General features: G+C 41.2%; 1 protein-coding gene across 2 annotated transcripts in view; it reads right to left on the bottom strand.

Moving 5' to 3' along the window:
* The window catches only part of PLA2G12B (phospholipase A2 group XIIB), a 34,092-nt gene extending 18,863 nt beyond the window's left edge, over positions 1-15,229 (bottom strand). For both annotated transcript variants that reach the window (XM_049855526.1, XM_049855525.1), the window contains exon 1: positions 15,019-15,229. In XM_049855526.1, the coding sequence (XP_049711483.1) occupies positions 15,019-15,229 (211 nt within the window). The remainder of the gene's footprint in view (positions 1-15,018) is intronic.
* Between the last annotated feature and the right edge of the window lie 3,012 nt (positions 15,230-18,241).

Here is an 18,241-nt window from a genome sequence, read left to right as displayed (position 1 = left end):
TCAGATTTATCATCTAATGCTTTGAAAATTACAGATAGTGTATACTGTATGTGAAAACTGATTGCTTTAGGTATAAAAAGTATGGAAACAATGTTGACATGCTATTGTGGCCTACCAGGATATAAACACACCTTTATCTGCCTGAATAATTTAGCTGTTGGCTGAAATTCTCCGAAAACGACCTTTAAAATAGTGTTTTTTATCCCAGTTGCACTTTGTAATCAACTGGAAAACGTCAAAAATACCGGTAGCCTCTTTAACAAATGGTGCTGGCAAAACTGGATGTCCATTTGTAAAAAAATGAAACAGGATCCATACTTCACACCATACACGAAAACTACCTCAAAATGGATCAAAGGCCTGAATATAAAACCTACAACTATAAAGATCATGGAAGTAAAAATAGAGACAACACTAGGGGCCTTAAAATATGGCATAAATAAAATACCCAACATAACTAAAAATGTACAAACAACAGAAAGTGAATTAGATAATTGTGGTTGTTGTTGTTAGGTGCTGTAGAGTCGGTTCCGACTCATAGTGACCCTATGCACAACAGAACGAAACACTGCCCGGTCCTGCGCCATCCTCACAATCGTTGTTATGCTTGAGCTCATTGTTGCAGTCGCCATGTCAATCCACCTCGTTGAGGGTCTTCCTCTTTTCTGCTGACCCTGTACTCTGCCAAGCATGATGTCCTTCTCCAGAGACTGATCCCTCCTGACAACATGTCCAAAGTATGTAAGATGCAGTCTCGCCATCCTTGCCTTTAAGGAGCATTCTGGCCGCACTTCTTCCAAGACAGATTTGTTCGTTCTTTTGGGAATCCATGGTATATTCAACATTCTTTGCCAACATCACAATTCAAAGGTGTCGACTCTTCTTTGGTCTTCTTTATTCATTGTCCAGCTTTCACATGCATACAATGTGATTGAAAATACCATGGCTTGGGTCAGGCGCACCTTAGTCTTCAGGGTGACATCTTTGCTCTTCAACACTTTAAACAGATCCTTTGCAGCAGATTTGCCCAATGCAACACGTCTTTTGATTTCTTGACTGCTGCTTCCATGGCTGTTGATTGTGGAGCCAAGTAAAATGAAATCCTTGACAACTTCAATCTTTTCTCCGTTTATCATGATGTTGCTCATTGGTCCAGTTGTGAGAATTTTTGTTTTCTTTATGTTGAGGTGTAATCCATACTGAAGGCTGTGGTCTTTGATCTTCATTAGTAAGTGCTTCAAGTCCTCTTCACTTTCAGCAAGCAAGGTTGTGTCATCTGCATAACGCAGGTTGTTAACGAGTCTTCCTCCAATTCTGACGCCCCGTTCTTCTTCATATAGTCCAGCTTCTCGTATTATTTGCTCAGCATACAGATTAAATAGGTATGGTGAAAGAATACAACCCTGCCGCACACCTTTCCTGACTTTAAACCAATCAGTATCCCCTTGTTCTGTCCGAACAACTGCCTCTTGATCTACGTAAAGCCCCCATGTGTCTGTCAGTTTGTCGTACTGTGGAGGCTTGTGTGTTGCTGTGATGCTGGAAGCTATGCCACCAGTATTCAGATACCAGCAGGGTCACCCATGGAGGACAGGTTTCAGCTGAGCTTCCAGACTAAGACAGACTAGGAAGAAGGACCTGGCAGTCTACTTCTGAAAAGCATTAGCCAGCAAAAACCTTATGAATAGCAGCAGAACATTAGATAATGGGACCTCCTAAAAATTAAACACTTATGCTTATCGAAAGATTTCTCCAAAAGACTTAAAGGGGAATCTTCGGACTAGGAAAAAAAATTTTTGGCTAAGACATATCTGACAAGGGTTTGATCTCTAAAATTTATAGAAAACTTCAGCACCTCAACAACAAAAAGACAAAGGATCCAATTAAAAAATGGACAAAGAATATGAACAGACACTTCACCAAAGAGGACATTCAGATGGCTAACAAACCCATGAGGAAATGCTCAGGGTCATTATCCATTAGAGAGACGCAATTCAAAACTACAGTGAGATACCATCTCACCCCAACATCAACAGCACTTATCATAAACACAGAAAACTACAAATGCTGGCAAGTTTGTGGGGAGATTGGAACTTTCATACACTACTGGTGGGAATGTAAAACGGTGTAACCACTATGGAAAATGGTATGGTGCTTCCTTAAAAAGCTAGAAATAGAAATACCATATGACCCAGCAACCCCACTCCTAGGTATGTATCCTAAAGAAATAAGAGCCGTGACACGAATAGACATATGCACACCCATGTTCACTGCAGCATTATTCACAACAGCAAAAAGATGGAAACAACCTAAGTGCCCGTCAACAGATGAATGGATTAACAAACTGTGGCACATACACACGATGGAATATCGCACAACGATGAAGAACAATGATGAATCCACGAAACATCTCACAACATGGATGAATTTGGAGGACCTTTGCTGAATAAAATAAATCAATCACAAAAGGACGAATATTGTATGAGACCACCATTATGAAGAAACAAAAGCTTCACACACAGAAAAAAAAAAAATTATTTGATGGTTACCAAGGATGGGAGGGCCAGGGAGGGAAAATTACCAAAAAGATAGAAGACACAGGTTAATATCAGTGAAGGAAAAGGCAATACACTATGTGGGGAAGTCAGCAAAACGGGACTAAGACACTGAAGGACACAAACAGGAACGCAAGAACAAAGGGCAACGATGGTGATTACAGGGACAATCCTGCAACAACAGTATTAACAAACACTAAATTATGAATGGACACATAGGCAGTAGGTATACCAAGAGGTGTGGGAGGGTGTAAGGGAACCCACCCACCTACAGAGGTACGTTTGGCGATGGATATTTCTACATATATAACTGTAGGTGCTACTTATCTATTAATATAGACAGTAGAGCACACAAGGGCCACAGTCGGGGCAACTTCTCGGATATAACCAAACACCTCACGGAATGAAGTTCCTAGGTTCGAAAGTGAAGGACCATACACTTGGGGGTCATTCATGTCAACTGACACAGAAGAGTTCACAAAGTTCTGCATCCTGCTTTAATGAGTAGTGTCTGGCCTCTGAAAACCTTGTGAGCGGCCATCTAAGATACATCGATTGGTCTCTTATCATCCAGAGCAAAGGAGAGTAAAGAAAACCAAAGACTCAAGGTAGCAATTAGTCCAAAGGACTAAGGAACCACATGAACCACAGCCTACATGACTGGAAGAACTAGATGGTGCCCAGCTACCCCTACTGACCACTCTGACTGGGATCACAACAGAGGGTCCTGGACTGAGCAGGAGAAAAACTTTGGAAAAAAAATCAAACTCACAGAAAAGACCAGACTTACTGGTCTGACAGAGACTAGAGGAACCCCACAGACTATGGCCCTAAGACACTCTTCTGTACTGGAGCTGAGGCCATTCTCGGAGGCCACCTTTCAGCCAAACTATAGACACTATGCCCTTGAGTCAATTCTGACTCATGGTGACCATATAAAACAGAGTGGAACTGCCCCATAGGGTTTCCAAGGAACACCTGATGGATTCAAACTGCCGACCTTTTGGCTAGCAGCTGTAGTTCTTAATCGCTGCACCACCAGGGTTTCCAAACTATGGACAGGCCCATAAAATAAACAATGACACCTGAGAGGAACTGTTCCTTAGAACAATCAATTATACAAGATCAAAGGGGCGACATTTGCCCAAGGGCAAAGATGGGAAGGCAGGAAGGGATAGAAAATCAGGACAAAAGGAAATGTGAAAACTAGGATGGAAATGGGGAGGGTGCTGATGCATTGTGGGGAATAACGCCAATGTTATGGAGCACTTTATGGACAAACTATCCAACGGGAAACCAATTTGCTCTGTAAACTTTCACCTAAAGCACAATAAAAAGTTTTTAAAATACTGGTATCTAGGTCCAACTCATAGTTATTCTAGTTGGTTTGGGTATTGGGATTTTTTAAAATTTCCCCAGGTAATCCTAACGTCCAGCCAAGGCAGAGAACCACTATTTGAAACCTGTTAAACCCGTTGCCGTAGATTCTGACTCCTGACGACCCTAAGCAGTGTTAAATAACAAATAAATAGAACATTTTCTCTTATAGACTAACCGTTGCTAAATTGTTCCTTCTGGCAAAAGACTGCAATCTTTAAAGCAGTGGTCTTCAGAGTGTGGTCCCAGCACCAGCCATATCAGCATCACCTGGGAACTTCTTAGAAATGCAAATTCTCCAGGCCCCCCTAGATCTATTAGGTGCTGAGGAGTCAATCCTAACTCAAAGCCACCCCCATGTGACACAACAGAACAGCCCCATAGGGTTTTCTTGGCTGTAAGATGTGGCTGTCTGCTTCCCTAAAGTTACAGCCTTGCAACCCCTATAGGGGAGTTTTACCCTGTCTTATAGGGTACCTATGAGTCAGAATCAACTCAATGTAATGGGTTTTGTTTTTACTTTTGGTATCTTTATGGGAGGAGATCACCAGGTCTTTCTACCGCAGAGTGGCTGGGTGGGTTCAAACTGCCAACATTTCTCTTAGCAGCTAAGTGCTTAACCGTGTGCTACCAGAGCTCCTTCTATCCTAGACCTACTGACTGAGTCAGAGACACTTCAAGTGAGGCCTTGCAATCTGTTTTAACAAGGCTTCTAGGTGACCTGATGCACATTGTACATAAGAGATGTATCACAAAGCAAACTAAAAAAGAACAGAGACCCAGCTCAATATTAGCTGTTACGTGTTGGAAAGATTGCTTAATTCACAATCAATTTGAAAAGATATTTTGTACTATTTAAGCACAGCCTCCAGATTCTGGGCTCCCCTACTGGGTTCCAAAGATAAATCAGTTGCCATCGAGTGTATTCTGATTCATGGTGATCCCATGTGTGTCAGGGTAGAACTGTGCTTCATAGGATTTTCAATGGCTGATTTTTCAGAAGTAGATTGACAGGGCTTTCTTCCAAGGGGCCTCTGGGTGGACTCAAACCTCCAATCTTTTGGTTAACAACCGAATGTGTGAACTGTATTACATAGGGTCTCTGTTGCAAAGATAACAAGGTTTAAACTCTAATTTTCCTGGGTTTCTCTCAGGCCCCTCCATTATCAAGTTCTATTTTGCACAAACCAAACACGTTGCTGTTGATTCAATTCTGTTTTGCACAGAAGGGGCTTATTTGTCTTCCTATTTTCTCTCTGTTGACTACTCCCATCGCCCTCCAGTTCCTACTGACATTGACCCTGCCCAGTTAGAAGTCTCTGCAACCAAAATTTGCTGAGATCTTTTAATGCTATTTTGCTGAGGAGGAAAGAAAATTGGTTCTTGTTTTCTAAAAAATTCCTGTGGGGCGGAGCCAAGATGGTGGAATAGACAGACTCTTCCCTCGAGCCCTCTTTACAACAAAGACCCGAAAAAACAAGTGAAACGAGTAAATTTGTGACAAGCTGGGAGCCCTGAGCATCAAAGGCAAGCTTAGACAACGAACTGAGGGGCAGGGGAAGGACGAGAGACAGTTCAGAAGCGGAGAGGAATTGCCGGACCTGAATCACGGGGAGCCCTCAGGCACCATTCCCAGAGCAGTGGCGGTGGCGGCGGGCTGGTCCTAGCATTTGGCCACCGTTTCCTCAGGGAGAAGCAGCCAGCCACACAGCCCACTCACACCTCCGGAACCTGAACAGAAGGGAGCTCTCGGCAAAAGCTAAGTACTTGCGTATACTTTACCGTGCCCCCTCCACCCCCAACCCAGCTTCAGTGGCTGAATCCCTAGGCCTGAGATAGGCCCTGGTGAGCACCTGGAGCCGTCGTCCCGGCCTTGGGAAAGGAAAAAATTTCCAACTGGGGGGAAAAGATAATTTGCTAGCTCCGTTAACTGAGGGAGCTCAGGACAGAAGTGGCTCCTGTCCAGACATAAACCGTCTGTGGACCTTGAGCACCTTTCCCTTCTGCATGGACCTGTGTGGGCCTATTTCGGGAGAATAGGCCCTTGTTGGCAAACTCCAACCATTTCAGCTATGCAGTGGAGAGGTGGGTGTTTGACGTTTGACATTGCTTTGCCTATTAAACAAGGTCCTCACCTACCCACAACAGGGGCCTAACGACCGGTGGCTCCACTTGGGTTACCCAGCCACCTGCGACAGGGGCCCAGGGATAACTGGTACTTCCCGGTCCTTACAACAAAATCTTTGGGTGCCCATGGTCCCTCTGCAGAGCCCACCCACCAGCAGGCTCTAGGGAACAGAGATGTGTTTTCCTCAGAGACACTTGGGGGTCAGTTCTCAGCCCCCTGCCTTGTTCAGAGCGTGACCCCCTGCTGCAATCAGATACAGGTATATACGCCAATCACCCCTGCCCCTCTAAGACTGTAGGATAGAGCCTATACCACACACTTGATATCAACTACCTGGAAACCTGAGCTGAATTCATACAAGAAAACTGAATGGACTCCTAGACTGATATACCTGATAACAGCTCTAGCCAGCTGGGGACAGGACACCAGAGCTCTAAAGGTGAAAATAATCAAGCTAGCTCACTCAAGCAACCCATAGGGGTATACCAAAACAAAACAAAGCAAGCAGCTACAACACAGTAAGCAAGCATAAACTAATACAATAACTTATAGATGGCTTGGAGACATCAGTCAATATCTAGTCACATAAAGAAACAGGCCATGATCACCTCAACAGGCTCTCAAAACAAAGAATCCAGGGGTCATTTAGATGGAAGTGCATTCCTGGAATTACCAGATACAGAACACAAAAGTTTAATATACAGAACCCTTCAAGACATCAGGAAAGAAATGAGGCAATACACAGAACAAGCCAAGGAACACACAGACAAAGCAACTGAAGAACTCAGAAAGATTATTCAGGAACATAATGAAAAGTTTAATAAGCTGGAAAAATCCATAGACAGACAGCAATCAGAAATTCAGAAGATTAACAATAAAATTACAGAATTAGATAACTCGATAGAAAGTCAGAGGAGCAGAATTGAGCAAGTAGAAGCTAGAATTTCTGAACTCGAAGACAAATCTCTTGGCACTAATATATTTGAAGAAATATCAGATAAAAGAATTAAAAAAAATGAAGAAACCTTAAGAATCATGTGGGACTCTATCAAGAGAAATAACCTACGAGTGATTGGAGTACCAGAACAGGGAGGGATAACAGGAAATACAGAGAAAATTGTTGAAGATTTGTTGGCAGAAAACTTCCCAGATATTGTGAAAGATGAGAAGATATCTATCCAAGATGCTCATCGAACTCCACATAAGGGAGATCTTAACAGAAAGTCACCAAGACATATTACAATCAAGCTTGCCAAAACCAAAGATAAAGAGACAATTATAAGAGCAGCGAGAGATAAAAGAAAAGTCGCCTACAAGGCAGAGCCAATAAGAATAAGCTTGGACTACTAGGCAGAAGCCATGCAGGCAAGAAGGCAATGGGATGACATATTTAAAAAACTGAGAGAAAAAAATTGCATGCCAAGAATCATATATCCATCAAAACTGTCTCTTAAATATGAAGGTGAAATTAAGACATTTCCAGATAAACGCAAGTTTAGGGAATTTGTAAAAACCAAACCAAAACTACAAGAAATAGTAAAGGGAGTTCTTTGGTTAGAAAATCAATAATATCAGGTATCGACCCAAGACTAGAACACTGGGCAGAGCAACCAGAAGTCAATCCAGACAGGGAAATCCCCCACCCAAAAAAAAAAACAAAGCAAGGTTTAAAAAAAAAAAAAAAAGCCCAGCACAGGGTAATGGCGATGTTATTATATAAAAGAAGGGAACATTAAAATAATAGAGAGGGACTAAGAAATGTAATCATACACCTTCCATATGGAGAGGAAGATATGGCAATACAAAGAAATAAAAGTTATAAATTTAGAAAAATAAGGGTAAATAATAATGTAAGCACAAAGGAGACAAACTATCCTACTCATCAAAATAAAATACAAGGGAAAAATACAGACTCAGCAGAAACAAAATCAACAACAACAAATATGAGGAAAGGACAATATATAAAGAAAATCTACTCAGCACATAAAATCAAGTGGGAAAAAGAAGCTGTCAACACACAAAAAAAGACATCAAAATGATAGCACTAAATTCATACCTACCCATAATTATCCTGAATGTAAATGGACTAAATGCACCAATAAAGAGACAGAAAGTGGCAGAATGGATTGAAAAACAAGATCCATCTATATGCTGCCTACAAGAGACACACCTTAGACTTAGAGACACAAAGGATGGAAAAAAATATATCAAGCAAACAACAATCAAAAAAGAGCATGAGTGGCAATATTAATTTCTGACAAAATAGACTTTAAAGTTAAATCCATCAGAAAGGATAAGGAAGGATGCTATATAATGATTAAAGGGACAATACACCAAGAAGATATAACCGTATTAAATACTTATGCACCCAATGACAGGGCTGCAAGATACATAAAACAAACTCTATCAGCATTGAAAAGTGAGATATTCAGCCCACAATAATAGTAGAAGACTTCAACACACCACTTTTGTTGAAGGACAGGACATGCAGAAAGAAGCTCAATAAAGGCACGGAAGATCCAAATGCCACAATCAACCAACTTGACCTCATAGACATACAGAACACTCCACCCAACAGCAACCAATATTTTCTTTTCTAGTGCACATGGAACATTCTCTAGAATAGACCACATATTAGGTCATAAAGCAAGCCTTAGCATAATCCAAAACATTGAAACATTACAAAGCATCTTCTCTGACCATAAAGCCATAAAAGTGGAAATCAATAACAGGAAAAGCAGGGAAAAAAATCAAATACTTGGAAACTGAACAATACCCTGCTCAAAAAAGACTGGATTAGAGAAGACATTAAGGATGGAATAAAGAAATTCAGAGAATCCAATGAGAATGAAAACACTTCCTATCAGAACCTTTGGGACACAGCAAAAGCGGTGCTCAGAGGCCAATTTACGTCAATAAATGCATACATCCAAAAAAGAAGAAAGGGCCAAAATCAAAGAACTATCCCTACAACTTGAACAAATAGAAAGAGAGCAACAAAAGAAACCCACAGGAACGAGAAGAAAACAAATAATAAAAATTAGAGCTGAACTAAATGAAATAGAAAACAGAAAAACAACTGAAAGAATTAACAAGACCAAAAGCTGGTTTTTTGAAACACTCAACAAAATTGATAAACCATTGGCCAAATTGACAAAAGAAAAACAGGAGAGGAAGCAAATAACCTGAATAAGAAATGAGATGGGCGATATTACAACAGACCCAACTGAAATTAAAAGAATCATATCAGATTACTACGAAAAACTATACTCAAATTTGAAAACCTAGAAGAAATGGATGAATTCCTAGAAACACACTACCTACCTAAACTAACACAAACAGAGGTAGAACAACTAAATAGACCCATAACAAAAGAAGGGATTGAAAAGGTAATCAAAAAACTCCCAACAAAAAAAAAGCCCTGGTCCCAACGGCTTCACTGCAGAGTTCTACCAAACTTCAGAGAAGAGTTAACACCACTACTACTAAAGGTATTTCAGAGCATAGAAAAGGATGGAATACTACCAAACTCATTCTATGAAGCCACCATATCCCCGATACCAAAACCAGGTAAAGACACCACAAGAAAAGAAAATTATAGACCTATATCCCTCATGAATGTAGACACAAAAATCCTCAAAAAAATTATAGCCAATAGAATTCAACAACATATTAAAAAAATAATTCACCATGACCAAGTGGGATTCATACCAGGTATGCAGGGATGGTTCAACATTAGAAAAACAATTAATGTAATCCACCACATAAATAAAACAAAAGACAAGAATCACATGATTTTATCAATTGATGCAGAAAAGGCATTTGACAAAGTTCAACACTCATTCATGATAAAAACTCTCAGCGAAATAGGAATAGAAGGAAAATTTCTCAATATAATAAAGGTCATTTATACAAAGCCAACAGCCAACATCACCCTAAATGGAGAGAGCCTGAAAATACATTCCCATTGAGATCCGGAACCAGACAAGGATGCCCTTTATCACCACTCTTATTCAACATTGTGCTGGAAGTCCTAGCCAGAACAATTAGGCTAGATAAAGAAATAAAGGGCATCCAGATTGGCAAGGAAGAAGTAAAAGTATTCTACTTGCAGATGACATTATCTTATACACAGAAAACCCTAAGGAATCCTCCAGAAAACTACTGAAACTAATAGAAGAGTTCAGCAGAGTATAGGGATACAAGACAAACATACAAAAATCAGTTGGATTCCTCTACTCCAACAAAAAGAACATCAAAGAGGAAATCACCAAATCAATGCCATTTACAGTAGCCCCCAAGAAGATAAAATACTTAGGAATAAATAAATCTTACCAGAGGTGTAAAAGACTTATACAAAGAAAACTACAGTACACTTCTGCAAGAAACCAAAAGAGACTTGTATAAGTAGAAGAACATACCTTGCTCATGGATAGGAAGACTTAACATTATAAAAATGTCTATTCTACCAAAAGCGATCTATACATTTAATGCAATTCCGATCCAAGTCACAAAGACATTCTTTAATGAGATGGAGAAAGAAATCGCCAATTTCATATGGAAGGGAAAGAGGCCCTGGATAAATAAGGCATTACTGAAAAAGAAAAACAAAGTGGGAGGCCTTACTTTACCTGATTTTAGAACTTATTATACCGCCACAGTAGTCAAAACAGCCTGGTACTGGTACAACAACAGATACATGGACCAATGGAACAGAATTCAGAATCCAGACATAAATCCATCCACATATGAGCAGTTGATATTTGACAAAGGCCAAAAGTCTGTTAAATGGGGAAAAAACATCTCTTTAAAGAATGATGCTGGCTTAACTGGATATCCATCTGCAAAAAAAATGAAACAAGACCCATACTTCACTCCATGCACAAAAACTAACTCAAGATGGATCAAAGACCTAAATATAAAATCTAAAAACAATAAAGATCAAGGAAGAAAAAATAGGGACAACGTTAGGAGCCGTAATACACAGCATAAACAGTATAGAAAACATTATAAAGAACGTAGAAGAAAAACTAGATTACAAGGAGCTCCTAAAAATCAAACACCTGTGCTCATCCAAAGACTTCACCAAAAGAGTAGAAAGACTACCTACAGACTGGGAAAAAGTTTTTAGCTACGACATTTCTGATCAGCGCCTGATCTCTAAAATCTACATAATACTGCAAAAACTCAACTGCAAAAAGACAGCCCAATTAAAAAATGGGCAAAAGACATGAATAGACACTTCACTAAAGAAGACATTCAGGTAGCTAACAGATGTATGAGGAAATGTTCACGATCATTAGCCATTAGAGAAATGCAGATCAAAACTACACTGAGATTTCATCTCACTCCAACAAGGCTGGCATTAATCCAAAAAACACAAAATAATAAATGTTGGAGAGGCTGTGGAGAGATTGGAACACTTGTACACTGCTCGTGGGAATGTCAAATGGTACAACCACTTTGGAAATCTATTTGGCACTTCCTTAAAAAGCTAGAAATGGAACTACCATACGATCCAGCAATCCCACTCCTTGGAATATATCCTAGAGAAATAAGAGCCTTTACACGGACAGATATATGCACACCCATGTTTATTGCAGCACTGTTTACAATAGCAAAAAGATGGAAGCAACCAAGGTGCCCATCAATGGATGAATGGATAAATAAATTATGGTATATTCACACAATGGAATATTGTACATCGATAAAGAACAGTGAGGAATCTGTGAAACATTTCATAACATGGAAGACCATGGAAGGCATTATGCTGAGTGAAATTATTCAGTTGCAAAAGGACAAATATTGTGTAAGACCACTATTATAAGAACTTGAGAAATAGTTTAAACTGAGAAGAAAACATTCTTACGTGGTTACGAGAGGAGGAAGGGAGGGAGGCAGGGAGAGGGGTATTCACTAATTAGATAGTAGATAAGAACTACTTTAGGTGAAGGGAAAGACAGCACACAGTACAGGGGAGGTCAGCACAATTGGACTAAACCAAAAGCAAAGAAGTTTCCTGAATAAACTGAATGCTTCGAAGGCCAGCGTAGCAGGGGCAGGGGTCTGGGGACCATGGTTTCAGGGGACATCTAAGTCAATTGGCATAATAAAATCTATTACGAAAACATTCTGCGTCCCACTTTGAAGAGTGGCGTCTGGGGTCTTAAACACTAGCAAGCAGCCATTTAAGATGCATCAATTGGTCTCAACCCAACCGGATCAAAGGAGAATGAAGAACACCAAGGACACAAGGTGATTACGAGCCCAAGAGACAGAAAGGGCCACATGAACCATCAACTACATCATCCTGAGACCAGAAGAACTAGATGGTGCCCAGCTACAACCGATGACTGCCCTGACAGGAAACACAACAGAGAACCCCTGAGGGAGCAGGAGAGCTGTGGGATGCAGACCCCAAATTCTCATAAGACCAGACTTAATGGTCTGACTGAGATTGGAAGGACCTTGGTGGTCAGGGCCCCCAGACCTTCTGTTGGCCCAGGACAGGAACCATTTCCAAAGCCAACTCTTCAGACATGGATTGGACTGGGTTGGAGAGGGATGCTGGTGAGGAGTGAGCTTCTTGGATCAGGTGACACTTGAGACTATGTTGGCATCTCCTGCCTGGAGGGGAGATGAGAGGGTGGAGGGGGTTAGAAGCTGGCGAAAAGGACAGGAAAATAGAGAGTGGAGGGAGAGAGCAGGGGGAGAGTAATTGGGAGTGTGCAGCAAGGTGCATATGGGTTTTTGTGTGAGAGACTGACTTGATTTGTAAACTTTCACTTAAAGCACAATAAAAATTATTTAAAAAAAAAAAAAATTCCCGTGCTATTTGCTAAATCACAGATATCAGCCTTGTGTTGTGTTGATTCAAACTCTTGAAGTCAGTTAACACATTTCCTGTCGCATCAATGCAAACTAGGTGAACAGAAACCAATGACAAGGCACCTCTGACTTTGTTCAATCCACCTTGGACAAGTGTGTGGCTGATGGGCCCAGATGTGATTTAGTGTCCCAGCATAAACGCAAACCCATTGCCATTGAGTTGATTCTGACTCATATCAACCCTATAGGGCAGAACAGAACTGCCCCATAGATTTCCAAATCCTTATGGAAGGAGACTGCCACATCTTTCTCCAGTGGAGCAGCTGGTGGGTTCAAACAACCAATCTTTTGGTTAGCAGCCAAGCCACTGTGCCACCAGGGCTCCTTTTTGTCCTAACATAGACTAGGCTTTTTACAACATGAAATTTTTACAAAGGACATGCAGCTTCCTTTTTTTTTTTCACACTAATGTCGTTGAAACTTCTACGCTGCAAAACTTTTGGCTTCTGAAACTATGATTGGCCATTATCTCCTGTTCATTCTTGGCTTATAAGGAAGCAATTTCCCCTGCTCCAGGATTAAAGAGACAGATTTAATGGGTGAGTCCAGCATGTCTGTAGCCTCCTTGAATCTCTCTTTAAGCTGAGTTTTATCCCTTAAGTGCTTGGAAAAGATAGTTCTCAAATATGTTTTCCTGTTGCCTAAAATGACTCACCATTTTCATCTCTAATGTTGAGACATTTGACAAATGAAACCACAAAGCTAATGCTAGGGGACACTGTTTACTTTAGACAGTGTTTACATTTGCATGTGAAATGACACCATGCCTCCCAGCTCCCAGGCCCAGGACTCAGCATTCTGCTCCCATCCCATTAACTTGCAGTGTAGACTGAAGGAAAAAGAGCCCCAAGGGATCCCTCTTTGGCAACCTGGCACATGTTTCGCAGCTCCATATCTGGTCCCAGGCCGAAGGGAAGCGCCAGGCCCACTCAAGGACTGATCCCTGGCATGCAGAAACAGCTGGTAGCAAGCCTCTCCTGCCAACGGAAGGCCTGTCATAGCTGACTGAGGCACAGTGTCAGCGATGGCTCCCTTGGGGGACACAGCAAACCAATACCAATCAGAGACAGGGCTGGGGGAATGAATGGGGCTGAACTGCTGCAGGGGAAAGGAGAAGCCATTGCCAAACTTAGCACTGAGCTACTGAGGAAGCTGTTTCACCCCTGGCAGAATTTTCTCTGACTGTTCAGCTTTGGAAACCCCGGTGGTGTAGTGGTAAGAGATACAGCTGCTAACCAAAAGGTCCGCAGTTCAAATCCACCAGGCCCTCCTTGGAAACCCTGTGGGGGCAGCTCTACTCTGTTCAAAAGGGTCACTGTGAGTCACAATCCACTTGACTGCAGTAGTTTTCGTTTTTTGTGTGTGTGTGTGTGGTTCAGCTTCAGTTTTCATCCCCAGGAATTCCTCACCAAGCCCTCTCACACCAGTGCTCCTCACCCCTTGCTGCCTTTTCTTATATTACCTGCCTCACAATGAACTTATTAAAATAGCCCCAGGGAACAGGTCTTGAAGAGCCCCTAACAGTAGGTGTGTCAGATAAAATACAGGAAAACCAAAACAAAATCAAACACACTGCTGGTGGAGTTAATTCAGACTTACAGCGAGCAGCCCTATCCAAACCAAAACCAAACCCAGTGCCATCAAGTGGATTCCTACTCATAGCTACCCTATAGGACAGAGTAGAACTGCCCCATGGAGTTTATAGGACAGAGTAAAACTGCCCCATAGGGCTTCCAAGGAGCAGCTGGTGGATTCGAACTGACAACTGTTTGGTTAACAACTAAAATACAGGAAGCTCAGTGAAATTCAAATTTCAGATAAACAAGGAATAATTTGTTAGTAATTTTTTTTTATAAGTATATCCCAAATATTGCATCAGACATACTTCTATTGACAAATTACTTGTTTATCTGAAATTCGAATTTTACTGTGCGTCCTGTATTTCTATCTGCTAGATTAGGCAACCCTACCACAAGATGGTCAAAAGGGAAAAGTGAGTTATAACCCTGCTTGGTTGCTGCCAGGTCCACCTCAGTGACAGACTTTACAGGAAGAGAAACACACACTCACCGTATCGGCACCTGTACTGACAGACTCCATTTCTCCCTCCCAGCAGCTCCAGAAAGGAATCAAAGTAGCTGTTGACAGATTCAAAGCTGCCCCGGATGTGCCGAAGGCCCCAGTCTGCATAGGATTCTTCTGTGTCAGGGTTGGTGTCTGTCTGAGCCAGGCCACCCCCCACGCTGAGCCACAAAAGCAAGCAGCCTGTGGTCAGCTTCATCCTGCGGCCAGGTAGATCCTGAGGCCTCTCCTCAAACCCCAGCCAGTGTCCCCAGAAGTCCAGGTACACAGCCCACCCGGCCAGGTGTCAGACGGGACTGGAAAAGGGATTAGCTGGAACACTCAATCTGTGTGTTCCCCAGAGGTGGACTTTAAACATAGCTGTGGGGGTCAGGATGAGATCAGGGCAATTAGAAAGGGTGCAAAGGTCAGGCAGTGGGAGGGCCTGTCTGAAGGAGGGTCAGGGACAGAATACGCCACAGTGGATTCCACAGCACTGGCCGAAGGTGATGTGGACCAGCTGGTAGGAGGCATGGGCCATGGAGCTCGGAATTCTACCCCAACCAGCTTGTTACAGATTAGGCTCTTCAGGGCCAGCTCCTTCATGAAGAGAATTTGTTCTAAGGTCTGAGCTCTGACCCTAAGCCAGTCACCCACGTGGTCTTTAGGAGACTCAGGCAGTGTAGAGGGTTCAACACAGCCTTCTTCACCATTCCAGGAAAACCCCATGATGGTGGCTTCATAGTGTCAGGATATTGTCAGAAAGAGTGTGCTCTAAGTGTGCTTTAAGGGGAGGTCCAAATTTGGGACCCCAGCTTCTGCTGGTGCAGTGGTTAAGTGATATGGCTGCCGTTAAGTGATAGGTCAGTGATAGGTCAGCGGTTCGAATCCACCAGCCGCTCCTTGGAAACCCTATTGGGCAGTTCTCCTCTGTCCTGTAGGGTTGCTGTGAGTTGGAATTGACTGAACTGCAATGGGTTTGGTTTTTTATTTATTTGCAGAGGAGACGCTCAGCAGTAACAGATGTACAGGTAGTCCCAGGCTTACTAAGTATTCCAGTGAGGATGAACTGCACATTTGACTGTCTCTCTCTTTTTTTTTTTTTTTTGATAAAGCTTATCATTAGTAACATGCACTACTGTTGCAGTACATGGTTTGCTGATGTTATCATTCTCATGCCAACCCCCAAAGACAAATAAAGATTTGGTTTATAAAGAGACTTTTAATAAAAGGCAATAATGATGAAAAAAAATCGAGATATTCATTTTACATGAGAACCAGTTCACAACAGAGCTGGAGTCACAGAAGCCCCTTGTAAGCTGGGGCCTGCCTGTATCCAGACTGCCCAGGAAAAGCTCTGTGGGAAGTCGGGATTTATCAGAAAGATTCCTTGAGTTTGGGGGCTTTTAAAGCTGTTAACTGAAGTGTAGCGTTTCCTTCAGCATTCCTTTAAAATTTATAGTTTGCTTTTAATCACGTGAAGAAAAAATTCCATCCATGAAGCCACTAGATAATAAAAAATGACACCTTTCTTTGGATAGAATGATTCATTTAGCCTCTCCCTCAAATATCTGGATAACCCTACAGGAAATTATGAATTAAATTTTACCATTTTAACTAAGAAATATCTAAGGACTCAGACTGCAGGAAGGATAGTGTTTATATAATATTTCATATGAACAACAAAAATGTTATCCAACATTTTAAAGCATCTATAATGTTTCAAAGCACTTTTACTATGTATATGCCTATACGTACATATATATTCACATCAATTCTATAAAGCATGGTAAATATCATTCCCATTTGACAGGTGAGAAAACTGAGACGCAAAGGTTAAATGACTTGCTCAAAGCTGGACAGGTTCTCAGTGGCCAAGCTTGGACTAGGGGTCAGCTACGTAGTATGTGAGGCACAGTCAAAATGAAAATGCAGAGCTCCTTGTTCAAAAAGCAGGAAAACAGTATCATTAAAGGTATTACAATATAGAGCTTTATCCGACACTATTCATAATAATACTTTATTAATGTGATATCTTGATTTAGCATAAGACTTTTCTGACAACTTCATTTATTTTTGCTTTTCTGCAAATTTGTTTATTAGGTCATCGAAATTTATACTTTTAACAATTTCATTTTTAATTGATACAATTGAAAGAGATGTCAATTTCTCTTGGCAAATACAAGGTGACAAATAATTTTTAATTTTGAAAAGGTTCTTTCTACTGCTGCAACTCAGACTGGAGCTGTTAATATATTTTATAGATAGTGACGACACTGGAATTAAATTCTGAGCAATTCTTTTGAAGTATAAATTTTAGTACACCTAGAGCTGATGATTCTCATGGGATAATTTTTCTAAAAAGATTTAGCTCTTCATACAAATCAATTTTGTGTAAGTCTGAATTTAATTTTATATGTAAATTTATACAATGGCATTTTAATGTTTCCTCTGACATTTCTTGTAAATTGTCAAGATGATAAAAGAAATTGAAAGAGGCTTCATGGTTTGTATATAATTCAAAATGCCAATTTTTGCATTTTTATTGCCATATCTTCAATTACAAGGAAAAACTAATTTTAACATTGGCTTCCTTGTTAATAATTGTTCATCCTAAGGTTTATATAAAAATACTGTTTTCTGTCAGATGCAGTGATTTTTTAATTTAATCTCTATTTCTAAGCCTATGGATATTTGTTTTGCATTGTTGAAGCAGTTTTCAAAACTGGGAATTATATGCTCTTTGAAGAATTTTAATAACTCCTTGATATATTTTAGGGGCCCTGGTGGTGCAGTGGTTAAGCGTTTGGCCACTAACCAAAGGGTCGGCAGTTCAAAGCCATCAGCTGCTGCTTGCAAACCCTATGGGGCAGTTCTACTGTGTCCAGTAGGGTTGCTATGAGTCGGAACTAACTCGATGGCAACGAGTTTTTTATATATATAATATATATACTTTATTGCAATGTCCATGTGTAAGGTTTGATTCGGTAATAATTTGGTGACAAAGTTTACTGCCTGAGGGCCAGCAGTTCCGTCTTAGGGATCAGGCCAGAGTGTTAATATTTGTGTAGACACGGCAGGGATAGACTCCTGGGACTGACTTGCAAGCCAAGGTTTTCGTCAGGAAGACAGGTGTCAGGGTTTATCCAGGCAGAGCCCTCCTCTCTTCTGCAGCTGTAACCCTGCTTCTGCTGCTGCTACAAATCCGGGCCCAGGTCCCAGCCCTGCTGCC

Source organism: Elephas maximus, chromosome 16 (assembly GCF_024166365.1).
Source record: "Elephas maximus indicus isolate mEleMax1 chromosome 16, mEleMax1 primary haplotype, whole genome shotgun sequence".
NCBI classification, from domain to species: Eukaryota; Metazoa; Chordata; class Mammalia; order Proboscidea; family Elephantidae; genus Elephas; species Elephas maximus.
Note: the sequence above shows the minus strand (reverse complement) of the source record. Positions and strands in the feature narration are given on the sequence as shown.